A 13,185-nucleotide genomic window follows, 5' to 3' on the forward strand; every position below is an offset into this window, starting at 1 on the left:
TCTGCTAGCGGTTAGCGAAGCTTAGCTAACAAGGCCGAAAAGCATCAACGCGAACCATCCAGAAGGATTTAGCCGGACGCGAAAATTCATTTAAAGAGGTGATGTGCGGCCTGTGTCGAGCTTTTACTGCGTCCATTGCTAAGAATTAATGAGTGAAGCGCATTCGATTGCTCTTATAAAGTAGATCTAAAGCAGAAGTTGCTGGCAAGTGGCAAAGACGGAGGCGCATGCGCGGACGCAAGAGGTTGGATTGCAGTTAGGTACCATTATGATCAACTAAAGTTTGTGATAAAAAGATACTGACAAAATGAGATAAAGAACCCAATGGTGGGGGGAAAAAGATCAATCTCGACCAAGTCAATCGCAGCCATTATGACGATCGTTTACGTTTGCTTGACGACACTCAAATTCGAGAGCCAGCCTGCGTGACTTTTCTGCATTCCTGTTTACTCACCTTACTCTTCATCTGATTAGTTGTCTTTTCTTGTCTTGAGAAGGGTTACATAAGATTAATGTATTATTATTATGGGGAAATAAAATGCTTTAATGGGATTAGCATGAGAGACACAAAATTACTTTCATTTATTTTGAATGTGTGCTTGTTTTCATGTGGCTGACTCAAAAATTAGCCCTTACCATTAAGATGCTTGTGAAAGGACGTCAGGATTTGTGGTTAAAGAAATAATCACTCGAGTACATTCATCACATAGTAAATCATCTTTTGCTCAATTTATCGCAAATCACATGGCAGTACTTTTATGAAGTCCCGCCTCCGCCTGCAAAAGTGAGTGACAGAACACAGCAGTTCCGTTTCTGCTCCCAACCGAGCTCATCGAACGCATCATTTTAAAACCTGATTTGTTCTTCGGAACGAAACGTTCGCAAACGAAACAACACAAAGGACGAACGAGAGCTGGCTCATTTGCCAAAGTGAGCAGGCTGTGAGCCGGAAGTGGCATGACACAAACGCGAAGAGACAGACCTTATGCAGAAACCAAAAATGCGGTAGGCTCAAGAGAGACGAGAGAACGGGTAAATGCTTTACTGAATCATCCTGGATTGTACCCAAATGTACCATACATTCGACGCAGAATATTCATCCTTACTACTACTACTAATACTTACTTACTACTGGATCGGTGCACTCTGAGGCTTCTCGACCTCTTTTATGTAAAGCTTGGTTTGCGAACAAAGAGACTCGTTTGTGATCAACACATCGCCAAGCAGAGTCCAAGTGTGATCGTAAAGTACAGTTACTATCGTGTGAAAATGTGCGTCTCAATCGCTACCACAACGTTGGCTCGGTTTGGTAGCAGATCAGTAGCAACCACAACGTGGGTGTGACTCGGCCGGTATTCTAATTTCTGCTGAACCTGGTTCATGAGGGCCACAAGTTCCACCCTCCGCTGCTCTTAACTGCTCCCGCATAAAGCGATAGAAAGCTCTGTGGTCCTCTGATCGTTGCACCTCGAGGGCCGCAAATCCCTCTTCCCCCTGGGAAGGCTTACCGGTTGATTCGGCGTCCGTTGGCTTGGTCGTCAACGACTCAATGGCTGGAGTCAGCTGTGGCTTGGTCGCCGGTAAAACGTGGGCAGATATCGACTGTGGCTGGGTCGCACAGCAGGCAGCACCCTACTTGGGTGTTTCCTCTGGCCGCCACGTGGAGGACCCGGATAGATGGCCAAACGGGTCCCGAGGAAAGGATTAGAGGAAGAGGACTTGGGGTCACAGGGCGAAGGCACTCGGAAGCTGGAGGCGTGGGCCCGTGAAATGAACTCACCGAGACTCATTACCGGGAGGTACAATTTGCCTTCGTTGTCCGAGTCAGAATCAGGCACCTGGTCATATAAATTCAGGTCTTCCTCATAATCCGAAAAATCAGAGTCCAAAAAAATATGCGGAGGGAGTCTACCCTCTCATCCACCGGGGTAAAACCTAACATACAAGCCCCGAGCTGGGGGACAACAAGCATACCCACCCCTGCTCGGCATCTCTCACCGTGGCCAACTTCAGAGTGGAACAGATTCCAACCCCTCTCAAGAGGAGTGGTGCTAGAGCCCAAGCGGTGTATAGAGACATGTCTGACTATAACTATTCAAATCTTTCGACGTCACGCACCAACTCAGGCTCCTTCCCTGCCAAAGAGGTGACATTCCCTGTCCCTAGATCTAGTTTCTGTAGCCGGGGATTGGATCGCCAAGGTCCCCGGCTTTGGCCACCGCCCAGCTCACATCGCACCCAACCCCTATGGCCCTTCTCACAGGTGGTGAGCCCATGGGAAGGGGTGTCCATGTTACCCTTTCAGGCTGTGCCCGGGCGAGCCCCAATTTCTCTGGTCCCTGACATAGGACCTTTTTGCCATGGGTGATCCTACCAGGAGCATGAATCCTCAGACAACTTAGGTCCTAAGATCATCTGGAAACATAAACCCCTCCACCATGATCAGGTGATGGCTCGAGGAAGGGCAGATAAAAATATTTTGTTAAAAAAAAAAAAAAACAACAACCAACTGACCCTAGTTCTGAAATAGGATATTGGAGGAAAGAAGATACTTTGTAACCATTGGAAGTGCTCAATATCAACAAATGGCAATGACCTATCGCAGGGTTGTTAAACTAATTTTTGTTGTGAGCCACATTGTAAGGACGTTTTTCCTAAATGTGCCGTTATGACTGTGAAACCATGAAAATCTTTCGCCTCATCATATTTACACATGAAATTTATTAACTAGTTTTGGAAAAAGAAACCAAGGCCAATGGGTTTTTCAACTATTGTTGATGCTTGAGTGCGTAAAGATACCTGCAATATATCAATGTTATCCTTTATGGCATGACAATTTGAAAATTTGGTACAGATTTTAACAAAAATCATAGTTGATACACAGTTGCTTTCGCTTGCCACAATAAATCATGTACATGGCGAGATCTGGCCCCTAGGCCTTGAGTTTGACACCTGTGACCTACAATACTTGGACCCGTCCTTTTCAGTGTGTAAATGCTACCCTCGTGTCAAAAATGTCAACACTTTAACACTGACTATCATGGCTATGCAGATGACACACAATTGACCCCTCCGTGGATATTGCGCAATCCGCGTCACTGACCAATCAGAGGCCAGAGATCTGCATAAACCAAAGCCCGTTTTTGCTCCCGCCATTTTCTCAGACAACATTGCATGGTCCAGTATAGGTTTAGTTAGCGTTTTATCGCGTATTTGGGTTATTTAACAAAAAAATATGGTTAAGAGGTGTAGTCACGGACTTTGTAATAGTGACGACAGGTATCCTGAAAGGCTAGTTGGTGGAGTTCGATTCGTACCCTTTCCAAAACCGAAGACCCAGTACGAAAAATGCCTTCGATGGGTCAAACTTTGTGGAAGACCACATCATCAACTAAATCCATCTAATATCAACCGGAACACGTTTGCACGAAGGTATGCCCTATATTTGATTTTCAATACATGTCTCGTATAAATGAATTCGAAGTTCTTCGCTAGCATAACACTGCTGCGTGTGAACGATTGACACACTTATTCTTTGTTGAGCGATATTTAGTGATGATCGGACTGCACAAACATATTGATTTCTTGCTGGCTCGCGGCCGAAAGTTAACCAGACCGTGTTTGCACGAAGATATGCCCTAAATTTGATTTTTAAGACACGTCTCGTATAAATGAATGAGACGTTCTCCGCTAGCATAACATTGCTGCGTGTGAACGATTGACACACTTATTCTTTGTTGAGCGATATTTAGCGATGATCGGACTGCACAAACGTATTGATTTCTTGCTGGCTCGCAGCCAGAAGCTTAACCAGACTGTGTTTGCACGAAGATATGCCCTAAATTTGATTTTTAATGTACGTCTCGTATAAATGAATGAGACGTTCTTCGCTAGCATAACACTGCTGCGTGTGAACGATTGACACACTTATTCTTTGTTGAGCGATATTTAGCGATGATCGGACTGCACAAACGTATTGATTTCTTGCTGGCTCGCGGCCAGAAGCTTAACCAGACTGTGTTTGCACGAAGATATGCCCTAAATTTGATTTTTAAGACACGTCTCGTATAAATGAATGAGACGTTCTCCGCTAGCATAACATTGCTACGTGTGAATGATTGAATGAAATCAGAAGCATGGCGTCTCTCTCAGTTAAGAATGTGTTGTGCTTAGAATCTATAATATATCGTTGATTTGAATGAAATCAGAAGCATGGAGTCTGTCTCAGTTCAGAATGTATTTTATTGTATTTGCCATTTTTACTGTTTGTCTTACATCAGCGCACGTGGCGTGACGTCACTTCAGGAGGCGTGGTTAAGTGCCCTGTACGGAGGGGTCAATTATATTGAGCAGTGTCCTAAGATGGCTACACTTCAATTGAGGTGTTGTCACATTCTAAAGCAGATGAAGAAGTGGATGAGCCTAAATTGTCTTTAACCAAACCACAACAAAACTAAGAATTATTTTTGGCAATAAAGAAAAAGGTGTTACAGTTAGTAAATACCTGGACTCACTATCTTTAAAAAGCAAAGACCAAGTCTGAAACCCTGGTGTTCTGATAGATTCCGACCTGACTTTCAACAGTCCAATCAAATCAATTAAAAAAAAATGCCTTTTACCATCGGAAGAATATATCTAAAGTGATGGCTTGGATGTGTCAAGCAGACCAAGTAAAGCTCATCCATGCTTTTATCTCAAGTAGACTTAACTACTGTAATGGTCTTCTGACTGGACTCCCCCAAAAGAGCATCAAACAGCTGCAGCTCATTCAGAATGCTGCAGCTCGGGTTCTGACCAAAACAAAGAGGTCAGCGCATATAACTCCCATTCTAAAGTCCTAACACTGGCTTCCAGTCAGCTTTAGAATCTTCTTCTTTTCCTTTCGGCTTGTCCCGTTAAGGGTCACCACAGCGTGTCATCTTGTGCATCTTCCTCTCTAACACCCACTGTCCTCATGTCCTCCCTCACAACATTCATCAACCTTTTCTTTGGTCTTCCTCTCGCTTTTTTGCCTGGCAGCTCCACCCTCAGCACCAATCAACCAATATACTCACTCTCTCGCCTCTGAACATGTCCAAACCATCCAAGTCTGCTCTCTCGAATCTTGTCTCCAAAACATCCAACTTTGGCTGTCCCTCGAATGAGCTCATTTCTAATTCTATCCAACCTGGTCACTCCGAGCGAGAACCTCAGCATCTTCATTTCTGCTACCTCCAGTTCTGCTTCCTGTTGTTTCTTCAGTGCCACTGTTGCTAATCCATAGATCATGGCCGGCCTCACCACTATTTTATAAACTTTGCCCGTCATCCGAGCAGAGACTCTTCTGTCACATAGAACACCAGACACCTTCCGCCAACTGTTCCACCCTGCTTCACTTCCTTACCACACTCTCCATTGCTCTGTATTCTTGACCCCAAGTATTTGAAGTCGTCCACCCTCCCTATCTCTTCTCCCTGGAGCTTCACTTTTCCTCCTCCACCCCTCACATTCATGCACATATATTCTGTTTTACTTTGGCTAATCTTTATTCTTCTCCTTTCCAGTGCGTGCCTCCATCTTTCTAATTGTTCCTCCGCCTGATCCCTGCTTTCACTGCAGATCCCAATACCATCTGCGAACATCATGATCCAAGGGGATTCCAGTCTAACCTCATCTGTCAGCCGATCCATTACTTATGCAAACAAGAAGGGGCTCAGCGTGGATCCCTGATGCAACCCCACCTCCACCTTAAATTCTTCTGATACACATACGGCAAATCTCCCTGCTTTTCTGCTGCCCTCACACATGTCCTGTACTATTCTAACATATTTCTCTGCCACACCAGACTTGCACATGCAGTATCACAGTTCCTCTCTTGGTATTCTGTTATAGGCTTTCTCTAGGTCTACAAAGACACAATGTAGCTCCTTCTGACCTTCTCTGTACTTTTCCATGAGCATCCTCAAGGCAAATAATGCATCAGTGGTACTCTTTGTAGGCATGAAACCATACTGTTGCTTGCAGATACTTCCTTCTGTCCTGAGTCTAGCGTCAACTACTCTTTCCCATTACTTCATTGTGTGGCTCATCATCTTTATTCGTCTATAGTTTCCACAGCTCTGAACATCACTTTTGTTCTTAAAAATGGGCACTAGCACACTTTTCCTCCATTCTTCTTACATCTTCTGCCCGCTTGTATTCTATTGAATAATTTGGTCAAAAAATTCACAGCCACCTCTCCAAATTGCTTCCATACCTCCACCGGTATGTCATCAGGACCAACTGCCTTTCCATTTTTCATCCTTTGTAGTGCCTTTCTGACTTCCCCTTTACTAATCATTGCCACTTCCTGGTCCTTCACACTTGCCTCTTCAACTCTTCCTTCTCTCTCATTTTCTTCATTCATCAACTTCTCATAGTATTCTTTCCATATATTTAGCACACTACTGGCACCAGTCAACACATTTCCATCTCTATCCTTAATCACCCTTACCTGCTGCACACCCTTCCCATCTCTATCCCTCTGTCTGGCCAACCTGTAGAGATCATTTTCTCCTTCTTTCGTATCCAACCTGGTGTACATGACGTCGTATGCCTCTTGTTTAGCCTTCACCACCTCTATCTTTGCTCTACGTCACAACTCAATGTTTCCCTTCCGCCTGTTCTCAGTCGACTCTATGTCCCACTTCTTCTTCGCTAATCTCTTTGCTTGGATGACTTCCTCTATTTTGGTTTTCCACCGCCAAGTCTTCGTTCTCCCCTTTCCTACCAGAAGGCACCCCAAGTACTCTCCTGCCTGCCTCTCTGCCTACAGCTTGCAGATTAACAGTGCCCGGGACGGACGTAGTTAGCCCAGGTCACGACCTATCTGTTATGGAATTCATTTGATGAATGCTCATATAAGTTTGGCACAGTTTTACGCCATATGCCCTTCCTGCCGCAACCCTGTGCATTTATCCGGGCTTGGGACCGGCCTACAGGACACACAGGAATTGTGCCCCCCTTCGGGCTACAGATAGTCAAAAACAAGCAATCCAATAAAGTCAGCACATAAGATACACGATTTACATACTACCTTCATCTATGTTAAAGTTAAAGTCAGATAAAAGCAATCAAATAAACACAGTCAGCACATAAGGCTGCTTTAGAAGCTTTAGAATAGATTGACTAAATGTTTAAGGTCCTGAGTTCATGAAAGTAATGCTTATGGAATACAAATCCATTGGAGCTCTGAGATCATCAGACTCTGGTCAAATAGTGGCGTGGAGAGTCCAAGGCAAACATTGTGAAGCAGCATTTAGCTATTATGCTGGACAAAAATGGAGCAAGTGGAAACAGAGATGACGTCCGCCCCAAGTGTGATTGTTTTTCAATACATGCTGAAAACTTTTTTTTCTGATGTATTTTAAAGCATTTCCACTTTTGATTTTTCTTGCACTGTATGATTTTTTCTTATATATATATATATATATATATATAACTGTCATTATTGTTTTCCCCCCACTTTTACATGTCTTATTTGTATTGAAATGCTTTTAATCCTGTAAAGGACATTGAGTTACTTTGTGTATGAAATGCACGATGTAAATAAATTTGCTTTACTTCGCTTTTCTGAAAATCACCTGAGGTCGCAGTTTGTCCATTATTATAGCAACCAAACAAAAGCAAAAGTCAACTTCTCGTGCCCCATTGTGCGTATCCCTACCATGATGGTCCCCTTCTTTGTCACATTGTTCACTGGGATGTTGACTCTGGTGGTGGGTAGGAAGATTAAGAAGACAAAGGTAGAGCAGAGAACCATGTAGTGGAAGCTGAGAAAGGAAGAATGTTGTGCGGCCTTTCGGAAAGAGGTCAGACAGGTCTCGATGGGCAGCAGAAGCTCCCGGAAGACTGGACAACGACAGCCAAGGTAATCAGAGAGACAGGCAGGAGAGTACTTGGTGTGTCTTTTGGTAGGCAAGGGGAGAAGGAGACTTGGTGGTGGAACCCCAAAATACAGGGAGTCATACAAGGAAAGACTTTAACGAAGAAGAAGTGGGATACTGAGAGGACTGAGGAGAGGCGAAAGGAGTACATCGAGATGCGACGTAGGGCAAAGGTAGAGGTGGCAAAGGTTAAACAAGAGGCATATGAATACATGTACACCAGGTTGGACACGAAAGAAGGAGAAAAGGATCTTTACAGGTTGGCCAGACAGAGGGATAGAGATGGGAAGGATGTGCAGCAGGTTAGGGTGATTAAGGATAGAGATGGAAATGTGTTGACTGGTGCCAGTAGTGTGCTAAATAGATGGAAAGAATACTTTGAGAAGTTGATGAATGAAGAAAATGAGAGAGAAGGAAGAGTTGAAGAGGCAAGTGTGAAGGACCAGGAAGTGGCAATGATTACCAAGGGGGAAGTCAGAAAGGCACTACAAAGGATGAAAAATGGAAAGGCAGATGGTCCTGATGACATACCGGTAGAGGTATGGAAGCAATTTGGAGAGATGGCTATGGAGTTTTTGACCAACTTATTCAACAGAATACTAGCGGGCGAAAAGATGCCTGAAGAATGGAGGAAAAGTGTTCTAGTTCCCATTTTTAAGAACAAAGGGGATGTTCAGAGCTGTGGGAACTATAGAGGAATAAAGCCACACAATGAAATTATGGGAAAGAGTAGTGGAGGCTAGACTCAGGACAGAAGTAAGTATCTGAGAGCAACAGTATGGTTTCATACCTAGAAAGAGTACCACAGATGCATTATTTGCCTTGAGGATGCTAGTGGAAAAGTACAGAGAAGCTCAAAGGAGCTACATTGTGTTTTTGTGGATCTAGAGAAAGCCTATGACAGAGTACCAAGAGAGGAACTGTGGTACAGCATGCGTAAGTCTGGTGTGGCAGAGAAGTATGTTAAAATAGTACAGGACATGTATGATGGCAGCAGGACAATGGTGAGAAGTGCCTTAGGTGTGACAGAGGAATTTAAGGTGGAGGTGGGACTGCATCAGGGATCAGCTCTGAGCCCCTTCCTGTTTGCAGTGGTAATGGATAGGCTGACAGATGAGGTTAGACTGGAATCCCCTTGGACCATGATGTTCGCAGATGATATTGTGATATGCAGTGAAAGCAGGGAGCATGCAGAGGAACAATTAGAAAGATGGAGACATCCACTGGAAAGGAGATTAGCCAAAGTAAAACAGAATATATGTGCGTGAATGAGAAAAGTGGAGGGGGAAGAGTGAGGCTGTAGGGAGAAGAGATAGCGAGGGTGGACGACTTCAAATATTTAGGGTCAACAAACCAGAGCAATGGTGAGTGTAGTAAGGAAGTGGAGAAACGGGTCCAAGCAGGTTGGAACAGCTGGCGAAAGGTGTCTGGTGTGTTATGTGACAGAAGAGTCTCTGCTAGGATGAAGGGCAAAGTTTACAAAACAGTAGTGAGGCCGGCCATGATGTACGGATTAGAGACGGTGGCACTGAAGAAACAACAGGAAGCAGAACTAGAGGTGGCAGAAGATGTTGAGGTTCTCGCTCGGAGTGAGCAGGTTGGATAGGATTAGAAATGAGCTCCTTAGAGGGACAGCCAAAGTTGGATGTTTTGCAGACAAGATTTGAGATAGCAGACTTCGATGGTTTGGACATGTTCAGAGGCGAGAGAGTGAGTATATTGGTGGTAGGGTGCTGAGGATGGAGCTGCTAGGCAAAAGGGCGAGAGGAAGACCAAAGAGAAGGTTTATGGATGTGGTGAGGGAAGACCCCTAACGGGACAAACCAAAAGGAAAAGAAGAAGAAGGTTCACTGGGATATTGAAAGTGAGTGGCACTTCATCCATGTTGGTGATGTGTTTGGGCTGGATGTGTTTGTCACTCGTCTTTTTACTGCAGTAGGAACAGAAGATTGCCAGCTTTACCCTTAAATCCACCAGAAGTTGCTGTGCCACGGTCGTCCTTGCACAGAGCCTGGAGTTGATGACCAAAACTTGAGCATTTGGTTTATGAATGAACTTATTTAATTGACCAGTGCCTTCAGCAGACATGCCCACACAGTCCTGCAGTTTAATTAATCAGCCTTACTTTGCATACATGCGGAGTTGTATTCATTAAAATTCAGCAGACTTCCTCATTTACTCATTAAATACTCATTTCTGTGAAGTGTCAAAATGCAGTATGTTCCCCCCCCCATGACCTTTAAATATTAAAAGGTTCGCGTTCAATTAATTTGATCAAACCACGAGTTTCTTTTGTCTTGTGTCTTGCAGATGACATTGAAAATCTTCATTCTGAGTGGCAGGAGCAAGAACCCCCTCACATAAAAAAGGAGGATGATGATGAAGAAATCAACGAGATCAAAGAGGAGGAGAAGTTACAGTCTCCTCACATTCAAAAACGGGTGAACGAAAAGCACTTCCTCATCATGGAGGAAAAGGACGAAGAGGCTATCACAAATTTGCCTGGGACTGTTGTCATTTTGACAAATGAAGGACAATACGTGACAAATGAAAGTAATAGAGACCACAGTGGAGGATTACGACCAGACGTCCCTTTACCTCCACAGTCAGATAGTGATGACACGTCACACTCTTCTGACTATGATGATGATGATGAAGAGTCTGAAAGGCATCAAGCAAATTACATTGACAATGGGAGAAGTTCTCAGTGTAGGAAAGCTATTGTTTATCAAAACGAATTGATAAACCCTGTGAGAACACATTGTGGAGAGAAGCCTTTTGCCTGTTTCATTTGTGGGAAAGGGTTCAACAAGAAGACATCCTTAAAAACACACAACAGAAAACACACTGGTGAAAAACCTTTTTACTGCTCAATTTGCGGTCAAAGATTCACTCAAAAGGTACATTTGACATCACATATAAGAAGACACAATGGTGAGAGACCTTTTGCCTACTCACTTTGTGGACAAACATTCTCTAACAGTGGGGATTTGAAAAGACACGTGAGAACACATTCTGGAGAGAAACCTTTTGCCTGCTCAATATGCGGTAAACGATTGTCTCGAAAGAGACAATTGACCCTTCCGTACAGGGCACTTAACCACGCCACCTGAAGTGACGTCACGCCACGTGCGCCTAACGTCAGTCAAACAATTAGCAAAAAGGGCGGCGCATCAAGAAAAGAATAGAGCGAAACTGTCCGATTTACCGGCTGATTTCTCACTCGCATTCTTAGCTAGCAGTGAAATATCGTTGAAAAGCAGACAGCAGGGCTTCAAGTATTTCAGCGAGGGGTATTTCAATGGTATTTACATGCATATCGACGGAGAAACCATTGATATTAGCTCGAGATCTTTCCAGAGTCAGAGGAAGACCGAGAAGCCACATAATATAATATATTATAACCCAAAGACGAATTCGTCATTGACAGTTTCCTATTTTCGTGTTACATATCACACTTGTGTGCAGAATCTGTATATGTATCTGTATAGCCGTTTGTGAACCGCCGTATGAAGGAAAAGAAGGCGAGGGTTGATTTACGAGTTGTTTCTCTCGTTTTCTTTGTATAACGTCACGCGCTCCCCTATGGAATTATTCTTGAATTAGTGCCGAACCTACGTAAGTCCCGACATAGTACGATAATCACTACTTTAGTGTCCTCAAACATCCTTCCTTCAGTCTTGGTGTCTCGGTACACGTCGAAGGCTTTTAGGACTGCTAGTCCGGTTTATCTTAGCTAATTAGCCGTGAACAAAGGGACACGTTTGTGCAGTCAGATCATCGCAAAATATCGCTCAACATAGATCAAGTGTGTCAATCATTCACACTTAGCTATGTTATGCAAGCAAAGAACTGCTCATTCATTTATATGAGAAGTATTGAAAATCAAATATAGGGCTTACCTTCGTGCAAACACAGTCCGGTTTACCGTAGCCGCAAACAAAGGGACACGTTTGTGCAGTCAGATAATCGCAAAATATCGCTCAACACAGATCAAGTGTGTCAATCATTCACACGTAGCTATGTTATGCAAGCGAAGAACTGCTAATTCATTTATATGAGAAATGTATTGAAAATCAAATATAGGACTTACCTTCATGCAAACATATCTGTTCCGGTTGATGGATTCAGTTGATCATGCGGTCTTCCACAAAGTTTGATCCATTGAAGATATTTTTCGTACTCGGTCTTCGGTTTTGGAAAGGGTACGAATTGAACTCCACCATCTAGCCTATCAGGATACTTGTCGTCACTATTACAAAGGCCGTGACTACACCTCTTAACCATATCTATTGTTAAGGATCCCTAAGACGTGATAAAACGCAAACAAAAGCTCTACTGAACCATGCGACTTTCTCTGAGGTTATGGCAGACGACAACAAGGGGCGTGGTTTAGGCACATCTCTGGCCTCTGATTGGTCAATTTCTCCGCAATTTCTACGGAGGGGTCAATTGCACGTTCCCCAAGCGCATCTGAGGATCATTTTCTTTGTAACATTAACTTTTCCAAGCGCACGCTACTGACAACCAGTATTGCTTGTGGGACAACATGGCGGCAGGGGTGTGTCAAGCCAGGGGTTAAGACAATGTGGCTATCTGATTGGCTATTATTGTATGAGTGATTGACAGGTCGGAAAGGTCCATTGATTGAAATCGACTGAGGAAACTTTGACACTCTCGTGTAAGATTGAAAATTGCACATCTATGCCTGAATAAAATTGACATGCATTTTTTTTATTTAATGTATTACATTTGTATGTGACATTGTACAGTTTCTCATCTCTGTATTCGCTTTATTTGGTGTCCGTTCACGTCACTATTTTGAATATTCAGTCAGGTCCATTACCTTACCTGGTTAAGTAACAATTTTATGCTTTTTACTTTTTTTTTTTAACTGAACAAATTTAAAGTGAAAAACAATTTTTAAACTGAAAAAATATAAATAAAACTACAGTAGCCAGCAGTTATAATCGAGTCCTCCCACCCTGGCTCAGTTGGCGTACTAGAAGTTTGAGGTCCTGGGAGATTAGGATACTGACTCAATGAAGTAAGGGCTTTTTTCAATTCCTCCCAAGCAGTAAGCTGGACACCATGCTGTAGAACAAGTGCAAAGGAGTTCTCCATTTTGAGAATGTGTGGACCACACAAAAATTAAGATCATGAATAATTTTGTTCAAAATACATTTCTAAAATTTCTTTGAAGTATACCAGTTAGAAACGCTAGATGGTGTCAGTATTAAATACAATGAATGACTGGGCGGTACGGTGTATCAGCTGGAAA

At 43.4% G+C, this 13,185-nt stretch overlaps 1 protein-coding gene across 2 annotated transcripts; it reads left to right on the plus strand.

Moving 5' to 3' along the window:
- The first annotated feature begins 139 nt into the window (after positions 1-139).
- On the plus strand, positions 140-12,705 carry LOC133495464 (oocyte zinc finger protein XlCOF8.4-like). 2 transcript variants are annotated; one of them, XM_061810124.1, is made up of 2 exons: positions 140-255; positions 10,215-12,705. In XM_061810124.1, exons 1-2 carry the CDS (start codon positions 228-230, stop codon positions 11,015-11,017), a joined length of 831 nt encoding a protein of 276 aa, XP_061666108.1. In that variant the 5' UTR covers positions 140-227; the 3' UTR covers positions 11,018-12,705. The 2 variants fall into 2 exon arrangements, 1 of the variants encoding a protein (XP_061666108.1); XR_009793579.1 differs by lacking the exon at positions 140-255 and adding an exon at positions 654-1,032.
- The last annotated feature ends 480 nt before the right edge of the window (positions 12,706-13,185 follow it).

This window comes from Syngnathoides biaculeatus, chromosome 22 (genome assembly GCF_019802595.1).
Source record: "Syngnathoides biaculeatus isolate LvHL_M chromosome 22, ASM1980259v1, whole genome shotgun sequence".
NCBI classification, from domain to species: domain Eukaryota; kingdom Metazoa; phylum Chordata; class Actinopteri; order Syngnathiformes; family Syngnathidae; genus Syngnathoides; species Syngnathoides biaculeatus.

Coding starts and splice junctions, on each gene's coding strand:
- LOC133495464 (XM_061810124.1), top strand. CDS start 228: ATGCGCGGACGCAAGAGGTTGGATTGCA. Junction 256..10,214: donor ACGCAAGAGGTTGGATTGCA/GTTAGGTACCAT, acceptor TGTGTCTTGCAG/ATGACATTGAAAATCTTCAT.